Consider the following 15622-nt stretch of genomic DNA (forward strand, 5'->3'; position numbering starts at 1 on the left):
GAGAAGGGTTTTTGACGACGGTGGTCTTGCTGATGATCTGGGGGCGTTTTGGGAAGTTATCTTGGGCTTCTAAGAGAACGCTCAAGCCAGCCATTAACTTTGTTTCCTTTTCTCCTTCTTACCTCTTAGCCAAGAAGACGAGGCCAAAGAGTCGTGGGGTTTTAAAGAAGAGGGTGTGTGTACGTTGGTCCGTAGGAACGACTTAACAAACATGGGTGATCGATGGGTTCTCTCTTTTCTGGAGTTTGTGGTCTCTCTCTCACTAATGATTAGGATTAGAACATAATAAATATCTATATTTATATAATCATCTTCATATTTGAAAAGTATACACTTAACATCAATGCCACACTATTATTCTCCTTCAAAGTTAAGACCTTTTATCTTGCATAACCATGATTTAGATTAAGTTTTTATCATCATTTTTAGTTAGATTTAACTAATAGAATTAAAAAAAATCCCTTTATTTTATGAGGAGAAGGACAATTTTTATTTATTTTTAATTATAAACTAAGTAAATTAAACAACTAGGCCAACACATAAAAAAAAAAGTAGCAACACACTCAAATTATGAGCATATAAAAAATTTAATAAATATCATTTTTAATATTTATTAAAAAAAAAACTAAAACTAAAGACTTAATGACTAAGTTACAAGGGTGATTTCAGAATCATTAAGTAACCTAGCTATCCAGAGTCCTTGTGGTCATTATTAGAGTATTTCTAGCACTTTCCTTCAAATTAATGTGGCAGCATTTTAGAGTACTGCCTTCTTTAAACTACTGCTACTACTACTAATGATAATAATAACTACAGTGTTCCACAAAACAGCTGGAAGCATTTAATAGCTAGCATGCATAAGATAGTTATTCACGTCTCAGTTTGTTTATTTATTTGGTCTTCTTGAAAGGAATCTTTCTTTTTGTTGTTTGGTGTTACTTCTGACCTATAACCAGGAAGCTACATTTTATTTATTTTTTATTTTTTTTCCTATTACTCCATGATCCTTAAAAATCTCACTCACTTCTCACATTTAACATCTATTAGCCAAGTAAATTTCCTAATTTTTTTTTTAATAATTCAATCATCGTCTCTCCCGGACAAGAGGTCGGCTAATAATATGTTGTTAGGTTTTGTGATATCGAACTCGAAGTAAGTATTCATTTATATTCCTGCTCCGAGGGAAGCAGAGAGATCAAGAACTTGGTATAATTTTAAATATTATAATTTATAATAATAATATGGTTTTTTTTTACACTGTAGAAATAGGATTTCCAATGGACTACTGTAGAGATGTGGCAAGTTGTTGCTTGTCACTTTCCATTAATTCCCAGCATAATTGGTAAATTAAGGAAGATATAGATAATAATAATAATATAGGAGAAGAAGGGGAACACGTTAAGGCAAAAGGTGGAAGAGGTGCGGAGCACTGCAGGGGCTAATAAAGGACGCTTTCACTCGGTTGGGCGTGGCGGGGATCCATTGGCTGCCCTGCCTTAATTTGCTTCCACGTGTCCTTGCAAGCTGGTCTACGTTTGTTGCCTGTGGAACTCAGGCCCATCCTTAACGGACTCTTATGCGGCACTTCCTTCTCTCGTGGGGCCCACGACGAAGAAGAAGTACCCCTGTTTGCTAATTTTATGTGTTGCACCCTCTCTCTTGCCCATATCACAAGTAGGACCTCATCGCATAGGAACTTGATGGTGTTAATTTACACCCGGACCCATGAACTTTTGTCAATTTTCATGTTCACTATGTGAAAAATTAACAATAGTTGATGTCTAGATGTAATTATTTATATTTAATATCCCATCTAATTTTTCCCTTTTAAAATTACAACAAGCTCGTATAATAACAAAATACACTGTAGGTACGTATAGTGTTATACCAACACCCACATACACACACAAACAGTACATACATGTACATGTACAAATTAGAAACACAAGTATAAAAGAAAAAAAAAATTATATTCCCACATCTTTAAGAAGCTCACATTCTTCTTCTAATCGCATAATTGAAGGAGTGCCTACCAAATCCACTGACTTCAAAGCCTCCTTCTCCCAATCCGTCCTAAAAATAACAATCCCAATGGCCGAAGCACACACAAGTTGGGCCGCCAGGAGCCCAAGACAAAGGCCCAAGAAGCCCATCTCGACCTTGAACGCCAAGAATAGAGCCACTGGTGCTCCTACGACGTAGAAAGATACCAAGTTAATGACGGCTCCGATCCCCGGCCGAGCGCTCCCGCGGAGGACGCCGCACCCGGTAGTCTGAGGGAAGTTAGCTAGCTCGCAGACTCCGATGACAGGCAGTATTGTGTTCGTCAGCTCGAGGACGTCGCCGTCACTCGTGAACACCTTGCTCCAGGCGTTCCTTGCTAAGGTGGTCCATGCTAGGCTTACGCATGAGGTTAGGATGGCTAGGCCCATGGCGGCGGCGGCGGCGGCGCGTGCGCCGCGCGGGCGGCAGGCGCCGAGCTCGTTGCCGACGCGGGCGGAGACGGCGGCGCTCAGGGTGGTGGGGATGGTGTACATGAGGGAGGTGGTCTGGATGACGATGGCAGCGGTGGAGAGGGCGACGGCGGGGTCGGCGAGGTACCCGGCGGCGATCGTCATCATCAGCTCGTACCACCACCACTCGAGGCAGACGCCGAGGCAGCTCGGGACGGCGAGACGGAGGAGCCGGCACCAGCTTCCGGCCCGCGAGATCTCCGGCGGCCCATCTCCTAAGTCCTCTCCGGAGGAGGGGTACATAGAGGTGTGGATGAGGAGGAGGAGGAGGGTGAGGAAGTTGGTGGCGGAGTTGGCGAGAGCGACCCCGGGGACGGCGAGGCGGGAGCTCAGGGTTAGGGTTAGGGGGAGGTGGAGGAGGAGAGATATCGACGTGCACCACATGAGGGGGTGGAGGGTGTTGCGGCTCCGGTGGTAGACGCGGACGGGGTGGAGGAAGCTGGCGGTGATCAGGTCGGGGACGGCGTACCGGCAATAGCGGGCGGCGACGAGGGCGACGTCGGGGTCCTGCCGGAGAAATAGAAGGATCTTGTGGAGGTTGATCCAGAGGAATGAGATAGGGAGGGAGGCGAGGAGGAGGAGAGCGATGGTGTGATAAAGGGTGCGCGAAGCTAACGCACGGTTGCGAGACCCCAAGGCCTGGCTGCAGAGGGGCTCCATGCCCATGGCCAGCCCGGCCAGGACAGAGTAGCCCGTGACGTTGGTGAAGCCAACGGCGAGGGCGCCGCCGGCGAGGTCGAGCCTGCCCAGCCGACCCATGCAGAGGACGGAGACCATACTCCGGAGGTACCCCACTAGGTTGATTAGGGTTATGGGGAGGCCTATGTCCTTCATCCTCTTCAGCTCCTCCACGACCTATACAATAGTATATATCATAATATTTCCCTGGAATATTTGTACGTGATTCAACTAGCACTCACTATCTTCACGTATATTATACTTTCACTTCTACGATAGCATACATACCTCAGACACGCTCATGCACTTTTGGATACGGTCTCCAGCGTCCATTGATATATCTCTCGCTCGTATAATTTTCTCCCTTCTTCTTTCTTGACTGGGAGAGAGGAGAGAGAGAGAGAGAGAGAGAGAGAGAGAGAGAGGGTTACATACTTACATGAGGAGTTGGAGGGATTATTTATACTAGTTTGAGCATGGATTAAGCTGGAGAAGGGAGCAGCATGCTTTTGAGAGAGAGAGAGAGAGAGAGAGGACATGGATAAAAAGTCTAACATCTAATGAGAAAGAGGGATTGAAGGTCCCATCTCCCTCTTGTATAGTGAAGGTCAGACATGTCGCCTATCAACAACACATCAGTGGATCAAAACTTTTCACTTACCAACTTTTCATCTTTCTTTTTAGATGCACATCTTTTCCTTTCCTTACATACTTAACATAGCTTTTTCTTTCTTTCTTTCTTTTCCCCTTTATACTTGTTCCTATTATGGATCATTTGCACTCAAAGACTTCCAATTCCATAAAACTACCTCTTTTCCTTTCTTTCTTTCTTTCTTTTTTTCCTCCAGGTTTTCTTATACATGTATATATATATATAGCTAAAGTTTATCTTTTTGATTAGGGCCACAGTTGGTTGAGAAAGTGGCTCCAAAATTATGGGTGGGTGCATGGATTTGGATCACGTAACGACTAGTACTCTCAAACATGTCTGCCGTTCACTCGGCTGGTCATGTGCCATAAGACCCACACAAGAACAAAACTATGTTTTGGATGGAGAGGATTGAAGAAGAGAGAGAAAATGAAAATAATTTTCTCTCCCTTCTTAGCATATATGAGAGAAAAGAAAAGAAAATAAAAATGATACCTTCCTTTCTCCTCACTTTTGGAGGAAAATAATAATAATAATAATAATAATCCTCCTCCCTCCTCTATTTTCTCCTCAAATTTATAGCTAAATTAGACAAAAGTATATATATATATATATATATATATATCTTGTTGTTTATGTTTTCTTTCTTCTCTGAATAGTCTCTGCATCCAAACGGGGTGTAAAAGAGATAAGTACTTATTATATTGTTGTAGGAGACCATGATGATCACCTTAGAGGTCGCAAATATTATACCCCATGTCAACAACTGTTAATGTAGGCACGACATGCAGCATGTCTTTTAAGAAACAATATTCGAGTTTATTGTCCTTCTAAGATAAGTAATCTTAAGGTTTATCATACTTGTTACACCGGTAATTTTAGAAAGGCAAATAGACGGACAATATATATAGTTAGTTCATATGAACAAACAACTAATTGGAACTATTTCACACCGTCTTTATTAGGTTAGAGAGACTAAGTGAAACCAGAGATGAAGGGTGTTACTAGTCACATGCATCTACTATATTACATTACAACGCTTCCCTTACTTCTCCTGAAAACGTTAATTCTTGACTAGGCGTAAGATAATGGATTTGAATTTCTAAAAGAGTAGGGAGGCAATATAAAATAGGTCCAAATTCTACTTGACGTCTCAAAGTCTCTTTCTCTATATATTATCACTATAGCTCAGTAGTTGAATCTAATCAGTTCTAATAGAAGTGGTGCTCAATTTCTCACAAGCATTAGAGTGATATTTAGTAGATTTTTAACATATTATTTGATCGAGTCTATTATTATCTATTTCTTAAAATGGTTGGTCTAATTGTTTTAACCTACCAAAAAAATTGTCCCACAACCACATCCTATTAAACTTTCAATCTCAATGTGAGAAAGTTGTAGATTTAGGACACGACAAACGTCCCCGGAAAAGTACACTGGTTATGTCAACAAACTATTTATCTTTTTCATTCTGTGTCACTCCTAAAGGGACTTAACCCTTAGCCCTCAACCATTCGTAAGAAAGTTTGAAGCACTCTCCCTTCCATAGGCTTTGAGGAGGTCACTTTTGGGTCTTAGGGTGGACCACTAGTCCGTGTTAAGTATGGAATGATCCACTTTCAAGTTGCATGTGCAATTGCAACACAAGAGCAATGTAACTATTTCTTATGTAATTAAAAAGTTGGAGGCAAATTAATTAGCTCCTAATCAATTTCCAAATAATTCCACTTTATGTTAGTAAACATGAATTAAAACTCAAGTTACTTGCAAATAATTATATGCACTTGCTAGTGTAATTCTGAAGTAAAATTTGTAAGAGTTATGATACACATTACTGGTGTAATATCGTGAGAGTCAATTTTTCTAAAATTTATGGGTCGAAATTTTACTCGCGAATGCTGTATTAATTAGGAGCCCGCCATTTTATTAAATATCTAAGGAAAGGTTCCACTTTAGAGGTGATATAAGCCTCCCAATTAACTAGTACATTTGGTGCCAATAATTCAAATTTAGGCTAGGGTTCATGCTTTAGTTTCACCTCCCATAAGTCCTTCTCAAATGATATCTTGCTTGGCTATTGCATCTTATGGTCCTACAACACTCACATATATGACACTTAGTACACAACCATGCATGTGCATTTGGCTGCTCATCCTCATGATTAAAAGGAAAAATGGAAACCTAATTATGCCCTAATTCCTCTAAAATATATAGTTCTTGCTTGCAATGATATTGTAAGTTTATACGTCTTTCTCTCTCTCTCGCCAATGGCGCGGCGACATGTAGCCCTAGCCCACATGGTTGTTGGTTAAGGATAGCACATCTATGTCACATCTGTTTGTTTGTTCCAATTAATGGTGGTTGGATTGTAGGGAACAAACCCAAACAATCAAACACCATCTCCTTCAATTTCATAACCACTGGGATTTATTTTGTCCAACTTAAGTTTTCTATTGACTATAGAAAGGTTTGTTGAAGGAGCTCTCAATTGCTGTGGAAGAAAGAGTACACAAAAGCCACAACAACTAGTCAAGGATTGAGATGTGATGAGCCACTTTTATGCCCCCACATGAGCTTTAGTGTCTTATTTAAGGGCCCTAATCAAGTAAAATTAAAATAGACACTTGTGAAGCCCACAATACAATCTTGGTCAAAACCAACTTCATCAAAAAGAGATTTTGAGAATCTTGGATGTGATATTCTCCCCACTAGACATAAAACCAAGAATCTTGGCTTTGCGGAACCGTATCACATAATTATTGTATATCTTGTGTCGTTTAGGGTGCAATTTGTTTTTGTTTATCCATCGTGTATTCTTTACAAGTTTAAGTTGGTAGAGAACGATAATTTTTATATATTTTTTAACACTTTCGAGTGAAAATTTCGTCATGCATGGCCTCTTTAATTCAGTCTCTTTGGCAGACTTGTGAGTTGTTTGGCTGGTTCTAGGGATCCAAATTAAATTAATGGAGGACCACCATGGCATGTGTAGATGAGTGGAAACTTCTCTCTCCACTATAATGGACTAGTAACCAACACATGAAGATCGCATGGGATAGTGATTAAAAAAGAAAGAAAAACGAAAAGAGGAGGAGATAAGAATATTGATGGGAGCTTTCAGCGTACATTCATGTCCATATCCAATTCAAACTACCATGAGATGCTAGTGGAAAATGTGACAATGAGCCACACACACACATGTATATATATATATATATATATATATATATCATTATCGATCAACTTGCTTTGGCCTAACCCCACTCGTGTTTCTTACTCCGAATAGAGCCAACTCTTTCATCATGGAAAGATTATGTCATTGTTGCCATTTGAAACATGAAAGAGGAAAGCAGTTAGGCGTTGTTTGGATAACTTCTGTGATGCTGAGAGTAATCGCAGTACCATAATTTGATAAAAGCTATACAACCAACAGCCAATTGCATCATCTTTACTAATAGGCTAACTATTAGTCTGTTAGCTCTTCTTTGTTTGAAGGAAGGTCTAGTATTGGTTGGGTGGAGCAAGTTAATCTTCTTGTACATGTTGTTGGGTAGCTCGACATGTCGGTTAAGTAGGACAAGGTGCATGCAAGTTGGTGTAATGTTAATTAGGTATAGCTGTAGCTAGAAACAAGACTCAATGAACAGTACAAGAAACTTACTAACTAGTTTATTATAATCATCTAAAATTAAACCACAAATAGTAGGCGAGATTAGTGGACAAACATTTAAAATCTCGACTCCACTCGAAAGTTAAATGAGTGAAGTCATATGAAGATTCGACTGTTGGGCCCTACGTATGAAAAGTCTGTATATATATATATATATGTAAGGATACTAAAGTCTAGATATACGTAAATTATAAAATTATTTACCTAGCTAACAAAGGCACTAATTTTTTAACATATTATTCATTCTACAAGCAATATTCATGATTCACGATGCTGCATAAATTTGATTAATTCTTAGTTCCAGTTGGTGTAACCTCGAGTTTTTCACTGAGTCAAAGCGTAATTTATTGTCCATGCCCGAGATGAGCCCAGTAGATAGTTCTAGGCCCAGCTCCATGCCAGGCTCAATCTTGCATTAGAACAAAGATGCAAAGCTTGCCTTGTTTTATATTAAAAGCCCTTCATATATAATTAGCTTCACTATAAGATAAAAGCTAGGTTAAACTACGTAGATCGAGTTAGAATCTTCTTATGAAGTCATAGATGTGATCACTGATCTCCTGTGGCCTCTCCTCCTGGATGAAGTGGCCAACTCCTCTCATCACAACTACATCAAGGAGGAATGGCACATCTCTCTTGAAGCCACCCTTGCGGATGTAGTCCTCCTCCTCACCTGGGATGTGGTAAGTTAGATCTTGGTCTCCAGTGATGAACTTTGCTGGCACTCTTACTTTTGCTCCACTCCATGCTGCTGTCAACTCCCAGTTCCTGCAAACCGCAATCTCAACAAATTTGGCTCATAGTAATTATGTATATGAAGTTTGAGGTAGGCAATGGAATGGATCATCAAGAAACTCACAAGTTGAGGCATCTGTAGTAGTTGATTGGGCCAGTGAAGCCAGACTTGTCAAACTTGCCAGCATAGTAGTCTATGTCTTCCTCTGAGATCCAAGGAGGCAATGTGATTTCATCTGAAGGAGAATCCCAGCCTTCCTTGGGTATATACAGAGGCTTTGGACTGTGGTACGTCAAAAATTTCTTCACCATTACTCTACTACCAAGACGAGCAAACTCTACTTCTGGAGCTATTGCTTCCTATAGATAACATATTAAACTGCTTACTAACACTAATACTAGTATAGCTAGTACAAGAGAGTTTATATTGATATAATCTCTTCTAGTATTTAGTTGTATGCTTGGTATGAGATTGATTGAAATGATAGTTGTTCGAAGATATCTTTTCAAAGATAAAATAGTTATAAAAAAGCTTATGATTATTCCATTAGATGAACAGAGACTAACTGGATATACCTGGAAGAAGCGAACAACGTAGTACTCATCACCATAGAGAGCCCTAAAATAGTCCACAGGGTTCACTGCCGGAATCCTTGGCAAAAAAGGGACACTTAGAGCCACCACCGCCCTCACCCTATCCGGCCTAAACATGCAAAGATGCCACATCACAATTGCCCCCCAGTCATGCCCCACCACGAAAACCTTCAACATGTACGACCCAAAAGAGTTAGCACAATCGACCCACATCGACCCTTATTTTTGGTTTTTTTTTTGCAAATAACCACATGCATCCATATTAGATTTTTCAATTTTAACACCTCTAGTTAATTAGCTCATAATATCCCCGGTTTATATACACAAAATATAGGTGGTTATTTGCAAAAGACACAATAGTGGTCAGTACCTCCGTGAGTGAGAGGGCGTCGAGGAGGGCGACGAGGTCGCCGGCGAGGTGGAAGACGGTGTAGGATGTGACGGAGGGAGGGCAGGAGGAGTCGCCGTAGCCGCGGAGGTCTGGGGCGACGGCGCGGTAACCGCGGGCGGCGAGGGATCTCATCTGGTGGCGCCACGTGTACCAGAGCTCCGGGAAGCCGTGGAGGAGGAGCACGGCGGGGCCGTCACCCTCCTCCGCTACGTGCATGCTGATCCCGTTCGCCTCCACCGTCCGATGCTTGATCCGCTCCATCTCTGCTGCAGCTTTTGTTTCTTCTTCTTCCTTTCTATTTCCCCTTCCGATCTTAGGTAGTCGTTTTGTGGCACGAAGCGCATGCATGGACGCATGAAACCATGTGTCGAGAGTTCTCTCAAAACGCCACGTGGGACATGATTTCTAAACATTTATTTAATTTATATTAAGTCATATATTTTTATTACTTTAAACATAAAAAGTAGATTTGCTCTGTTCCAAAAAGAAATTATACACTAAATTTCACAAATAAAACCAACATTAATAAATAATAGATCAGTTTCACACCAAGGTCATAGAGTCTTAATCACTTGGTTATAATACTACTTCATAAAGTAATATATATGGATTAATTAAAAGGCTGTTGCCAAGTAAACCCTATGGGACTCCTCACTCTATGCTTCCCGTCCGTCCACGTTATAGAGACGAACTCCGTCCGAGAATCGCCGGCCAGGAGCTTAACTCTCTCGGCGGCAACCCTAACCATAAACTCCTTCTTGTCACCTTTGCCATCGAATACAAGCTTACCTGGCTCTATCACCATTCTTACTCTGCTTGGCTCTGTGAAGCCCACCGCATACTCTGATCTCCCTTCTGCCACGCTCGTCAGCGTTCGACGGACGACAGCTTCCACTCTTCCCGTCGACGACTGCTCGAGCAAGACGGAGATCGAGGGGTAATTAAGGTCCCACGGCTTGCCGACCTTATGCGAACAATTTATAGATTTGCGGGCGATCGTCTTGATATCTAACTCTGAGTACTTTGAGTTGCATAAGAAGGTCAGGTAGTCTTCGGCCGTGAGGTCGTAGACTAGCCCGGGGTCGGCGGCCTTGTCGGGATCCACGTGGCCGGAGCCGTGGGCCCACTCGGTCGATCGGTTGGCCGAGCTCTCGTCGACGAGGGGTTGCCCGAGGTTGTCCGTGACGTAGGCGGTCGTCATCATTGCGGAGCGGATGGCGGCGGGGGACCAGTCCGGGTGCGCGGCGCGGAGTAGGGCCACCACACCGGAGACGTGGGGGCACGCCATGGAAGTACCAGAGAGGACGTTAAACTCCGTCCGACGTGGATCGGAACGGAGACCGCTGGGGCTCGTGCCATCGGGCCACGCGGCGAGGATGCCGACGCCGGGGGCGACGAGATCAGGCTTGATGACGTGCTGCGACTGGGCGTTGGGCCCGCGGCCGGAGAAGGAGGCGACAACGGGGGCTGGACGGACCCCGACGCGCGTGCCGTGGAAGGCGAGGCGGACACGCGGCGAAGCGGCGGTGAGGATGTAGGCGTGGATGGCGTTCCCTGCGTGTATCCAACCGAGAGGGCGGGGAGGAGGTGGGCGTCAGGGACGACTCCCTCCCCGTCGAGGAACTGGTTGGCAACCACCATGCCTGCCCCACCGGCCTCCTTGACGGCCAATCCCTTCTCGACGCGTGGCACCCCGCCGCGCTGGCACAACACGACCTTCCCACGTGCGGCGGAATGGTCGAGGGACCCGCGCGCGCAGAAAGGCGCGGTAGAGTGGACCACCCCTGGGCGGGTGGAGGACGCCTTTCCCGCGTAGATGAGGGGAAACCACTGTCTAGGGGAAGGACGTTTCCCGGCGTAGAGGGAGATTCCCGAGAGGGCAACGCCGTTTCCCAGGACAACTTCGGCTGGGAAGCGGCGGTCGATGGTGCCGGCGCCGACGGTGGCGATCCAGGGGGCGACGTTGGTGACGGTCATCTCGCCCGGGCCGTCATTTCCTCCGGAGGCGACGACGACGACGCCTCTTTCGGCGGCTGCGGCGAAGGCACCGATGGCGATGGGGTCGAGGTGGTACGGGACGGGGCCTGCGCCGACGGAGAGGGAGATGACGTCTGCGCCGTCTTCGACGGCCGCATCGAAGGCTGCGAGGATGTCAGAGTCGAAGCAGCCGGAGGACCAGCACACCTTGTACGCGGCGATCCTGGCGTATGGCGCCGCTCCCGAGGCAACTCCTGCCGCGTATCCGAAGAGAGAAGCGTTGGCAACGGGAAGACCTGCCGCCGTAGAGGCCGTGTGGGTCCCATGGCCTTCGGTGTCCCACGGGGAGAGGACATCGCCGGAAGAGGAGACGTTCCCTCTTCCGGCGGCTGCGAGGAAACCGGAGGGAAAGAACCGAGCGCCAACTATCTTCCGGTTGCACAACGTTGCCGGAAAAGAGGGCCCAACCTGGCAGATCCCCTTCCACCTGGGCGGCGGTGGCGGGAGTCCCTCGTCGGTGAAGCTTCGATGGGTGGGGCGAATCCCAGTATCAAGGACAGCGACAACGGAACCCGCGCCGGCGCCGGAAGACGTCACGAGGTTGCTGGGTTGTCGAGAGCCGTAAGACACGAGGCCGAGGAACTGCGGCGAACGAGTGGTGTGGAGGCGGCGAGCTCGGTCGGGGAAGACGGCAAGTACCCCTCGGGACGCGCGCAGGTCGTTCAGCCTCGGAATCCGTGAGGACGGCAGAGAAGCCGTGGAAGACGGAGCGGTACACGTGGAGAGGACCCACATCCTCCAAAGCAGCACTACTCGTCGGAACGGCAGTTAAGAGAGACGTCAGAGTGGAAGCATACCAACTCTCTACGTCAGAGAACACAGCGGGTTTGAGATCGTTATCAACTCGAATGATATAAACGCTTCTGGTCCTACTTCCACTAGTAGTACTATTACTAGAACTGCAGTAGAGTGGAAGGAGAAAGAGAAGCAAGAAGAAGAGATTAGAGGAAGCCATGGCTAACATTTGAAGGACTAAATATATATATATATAGAGAGAGAGAGAGAGAGAGAGAGAGAGAGAGAGAGAGAGAGATTTATAGAGTGGAGAAAAGATGCTGGGAAGTTAATAGGCATATAAGACCCTATATAGACGTAAGGGTGGGAGAGGAGTGAGTCTGGGAATTAATAATAGATGAGTAGATGACGTGGGTATTCTTCGTTTTGACTACTATTAGTCCATGGACCGGCTCGGATTCAATTGAATTCTCCCGGGTTTTGCGTTCGAGCTGGAGGGCAGCAGCATCACCACCGTTACGCTTCCCGTCGGTTTCTGCTGACGTGTACTAAAGTTATATATATATATATATATATATATTCTGGGTATGACTAACTAATAATTGTAAATAGAATCAAATTAAATGCTTAACTTTAATAAAGTAAGTATATGGATAAGTTAAAATAGGATCAAATCAATTTGGGGGAAACTTCAATTTACCGAAATAGATCGAGGTCTTGACTTTCCCTATTCTACTCGTCTATCCGACTTTGGTTAATAAAATTGGACTTTTGTGACTAATGCATAAGTATGTTTTAATATTGTCGTTATATATGTACGATGAGAAGAGATAATAGTGATGATGATAATAATGATATAGGTAGATTTATAATTTAAAACGACTCAAGGAGTACTGAGAGAATGTGAAGGACGAAGATAGAGAGGGTTGAGAGATAGAGGAAGAGGCAAATCTAAATAATTCTTGATTTATATCCTAGATTAGGTTGTTCTCTGTATATATGGGTAAATTTAAACTAACTTATAAACATTTAAATCCTAAACCAAACAAATAAACCTGCAATGACGTGTTCAAATGCTATATCCAGCGTCATAGGGTGGCTATTTGAACACAGACATTTGAATGGTAAACGACTAACCTAAATAAGGGAGTTCAAACCTTATAACCTTCGTGAGGTGATCTTATTGAGTTTGAATCATATCATTTTAGTTTGCCAAACTTAATGTCTCTTTTAAGTTTTTAAAAGCTCTATTTTTGTATCCTCTTTTTCTTTGTGGGTGTTTAGAATGAAACATGAATCTAGCTGAAGATGGGAACTAATGGTATAAAGTTAAATGTTATATCAATTATCTCTTAAACCAGTTTGAGATAGCTACTAAAGAAATGTTGTTGTTTTGGATATTATTATATTTAAATAGTAAGAGAGATAAAACCTATTTAAGTTAAACTCTCTATTAATTTTAAAACAATATATTAGATTTGAATCCTATTTTTTCAAAAACATAAAAAAATTTGAATTTCGTTTTTAAGTATGTCATGGGATAAAATTATTTCTGTTGATTGGAGAGAGATGAAATAAGTCTCTTATCATTTTGAATCAGATAGAGATAGATATAAATTTGATTGAATCTAATCTCTTATTAGATGATTATTATTTTTTATATTTAAACAGAGAGAGAGGAGATGTGTTACAAAAAGGAAAATGTGTCTATGTAACTAATTTCTCAATAACTTTTCAGTCTTTAAATTCGTAATTAAAGAGGTACTGAAAACCGGTACCGGACATAGAGAAGATGGAGAAACTAGCTCTATTATATGTAGGATTAATATTAAGAATTAGAAGGGATGTCGAAGGTTTTTTTTTTTTTTCAGTTTTTTAACTTCAACTGGATAAATTTGTAGCTAATCAGAAGATACCGAGTATTTTTTTAATATTATTTTTAAACATCAAGCTATTTAACGGCTAAGTGCTACAATAGGTGTTCGACCACTAAAAGGACCCTACCGGAGGATCTCTGTAAGTTCATCTGCCAGATGAGAGTTACAGTTCTATATAACTCTATCAACTACTTTCCTCCCTTATTTGCCTATTCAATTCGTCGCTCTATTTTTAGATCTATAAACATGATAAAATTTAATAACTCTGAACGAATTCATCAAGTTTTCACACTCCTTTACAATCCCTTGGATACTCCATGGCACTGGTCTTCAACCCAGCAAAATTTAGATTTTACATCTTCTGCATCCGATTCTACTAGGACTCTGTAGCCTCTTTCTTTATCTTCTCGGATGCCCAATATGAGTGCTATGGCTTCACTTATCATAGGAGACTCTTTGCTAATAGGCTCTGCGCCAGCTATAAGCAATTGACCATTCTCGTCGTAGCACTATCTTGGTGATCATGCTTCGTGTACGAGCCATTTATGTTGACCCTAATTCCACCTCCTTAGATGGCAAGTACTAGTGTTCAATGGCGGTGCCTCTTCTTTGCTGATGTCGAGGGGATCTAGTCTCATAGCTATAATAAATGGCGAGTCCAAATCCCCATCGAACACTTTCCTATTTCTAGCTTTCCATATCCCCCAAATACCTAAGGCAATAGCTGCTTTAATATGAACATTTCGCTCACAATCTTCATTCCATTCCTTAGTAATCGAGTTCACATCTAGTTGATCCAAAGTCAGCCCCACACCAATTGTGTTTGCCATGTTAGCCCACATCTCTTTAGCAAAGTGGCATCCATAGAATAGGTTATCGCCTGTCTTCTGAAATAGCCCACAAAGTCTACATTTGTTAGCTTGCCCACAATTGATGTTGTAGAGATAGGCCCGAGTCGGGATCCTCCCCCATAAGACCTTCCAGATGAACAATTTAACTCTATGAACTAGAGGGAGCCAAGCCCAAAGATCCTCCAGAGAAGGCTCTAGCTTTGCTATCTTTTGTAGGCACCTAAGCCCAAAGATCCTCCAGATCCTCTCTACCTCAGTACATGACCTAGATTTAAGAGGCCAAGTCAGCAACAAAGGACCCAATTTTTTTCTTCACATTCCAAGCGCTAGTAGCTCCTCCAACTTGAACTCCAAGTTGAATGCAGAGATCACTATTACACAAGGCTGGCGGATAAGCTGAACTGTAGAGATTGAAGGTCTAGGAGCATCAATATGTTATTGTCGTTGCCAACAAATCGCCAAAATCCACCCACTCAGGTCCTTGGCGGTTTGTGTCAAGGCCCTCTAAAGCCATAAAACTTGCTTCCTTTTCCCCTAAATCCATAACGATGGCTTGCCATATTTGTGTAGAACAATCTCCACCCATGGCATACGTGTGTCATTGTCGTAGCACACTAAGCACATGCTCCTAAGCAAAGCTTTCATCATCATGTGAAAACATCTCAACCCGAGGTTGCCAGCAGCTTTTGAAGTCATGATGGAGTCCCACCCCATGAGGTGGAGGGCTCGCTAGTTTGCTGCCTTTTCGCAAAGGAAGGATCAAGCAATCTTGGTTATGGCATCAAGGATAGGGTCCGGTATCTAAGTTGATCTCACCTAGTAGAAGGGCATAGTGGAGAGCACCAACTGCACCAGGGTAAATCGAACCTTATAGTGATAAGGTACTCTGCTT

The 15622-nt window shown here is 43.3% G+C and overlaps 2 protein-coding genes and 1 pseudogene across 2 annotated transcripts; all 3 read right to left on the reverse strand.

Annotated features, from left to right (window-relative positions):
• Window positions 1-1771: 1771 nt before the first annotated feature.
• LOC140761470 (protein DETOXIFICATION 55) lies at window positions 1772-3731 on the reverse strand. The gene is made up of 2 exons (XM_073098802.1): window positions 3480-3731; window positions 1772-3368 (listed from the first exon to the last, which is right to left on the reverse strand). Exons 1-2 carry the CDS (start codon window positions 3522-3524, stop codon window positions 1968-1970), a joined length of 1446 nt encoding a protein of 481 aa, XP_072954903.1. The 5' UTR covers window positions 3525-3731; the 3' UTR covers window positions 1772-1967.
• Window positions 3732-8028: 4297 nt separating this feature from the next.
• Window positions 8029-9515, reverse strand: LOC140761573 (epoxide hydrolase 2-like). Its single transcript, XM_073098966.1, has 4 exons — window positions 9210-9515; window positions 8822-9007; window positions 8370-8605; window positions 8029-8278 (listed from the first exon to the last, which is right to left on the reverse strand). The coding sequence occupies exons 1-4, from the start codon at window positions 9489-9491 to the stop codon at window positions 8029-8031; spliced, it is 954 nt and encodes a 317-aa protein (XP_072955067.1). The 5' UTR covers window positions 9492-9515.
• Window positions 9516-9708: 193 nt separating this feature from the next.
• On the reverse strand, window positions 9709-12238 carry LOC140761416 (subtilisin-like protease SBT1.5; annotated as a pseudogene).
• Between the last annotated feature and the right edge of the window lie 3384 nt (window positions 12239-15622).

This window comes from Typha angustifolia, chromosome 6, assembly GCF_048772165.1.
Source record: "Typha angustifolia cultivar Huaian chromosome 6, ASM4877216v1, whole genome shotgun sequence".
Lineage (NCBI taxonomy): Eukaryota > Viridiplantae > Streptophyta > Magnoliopsida > Poales > Typhaceae > Typha > Typha angustifolia.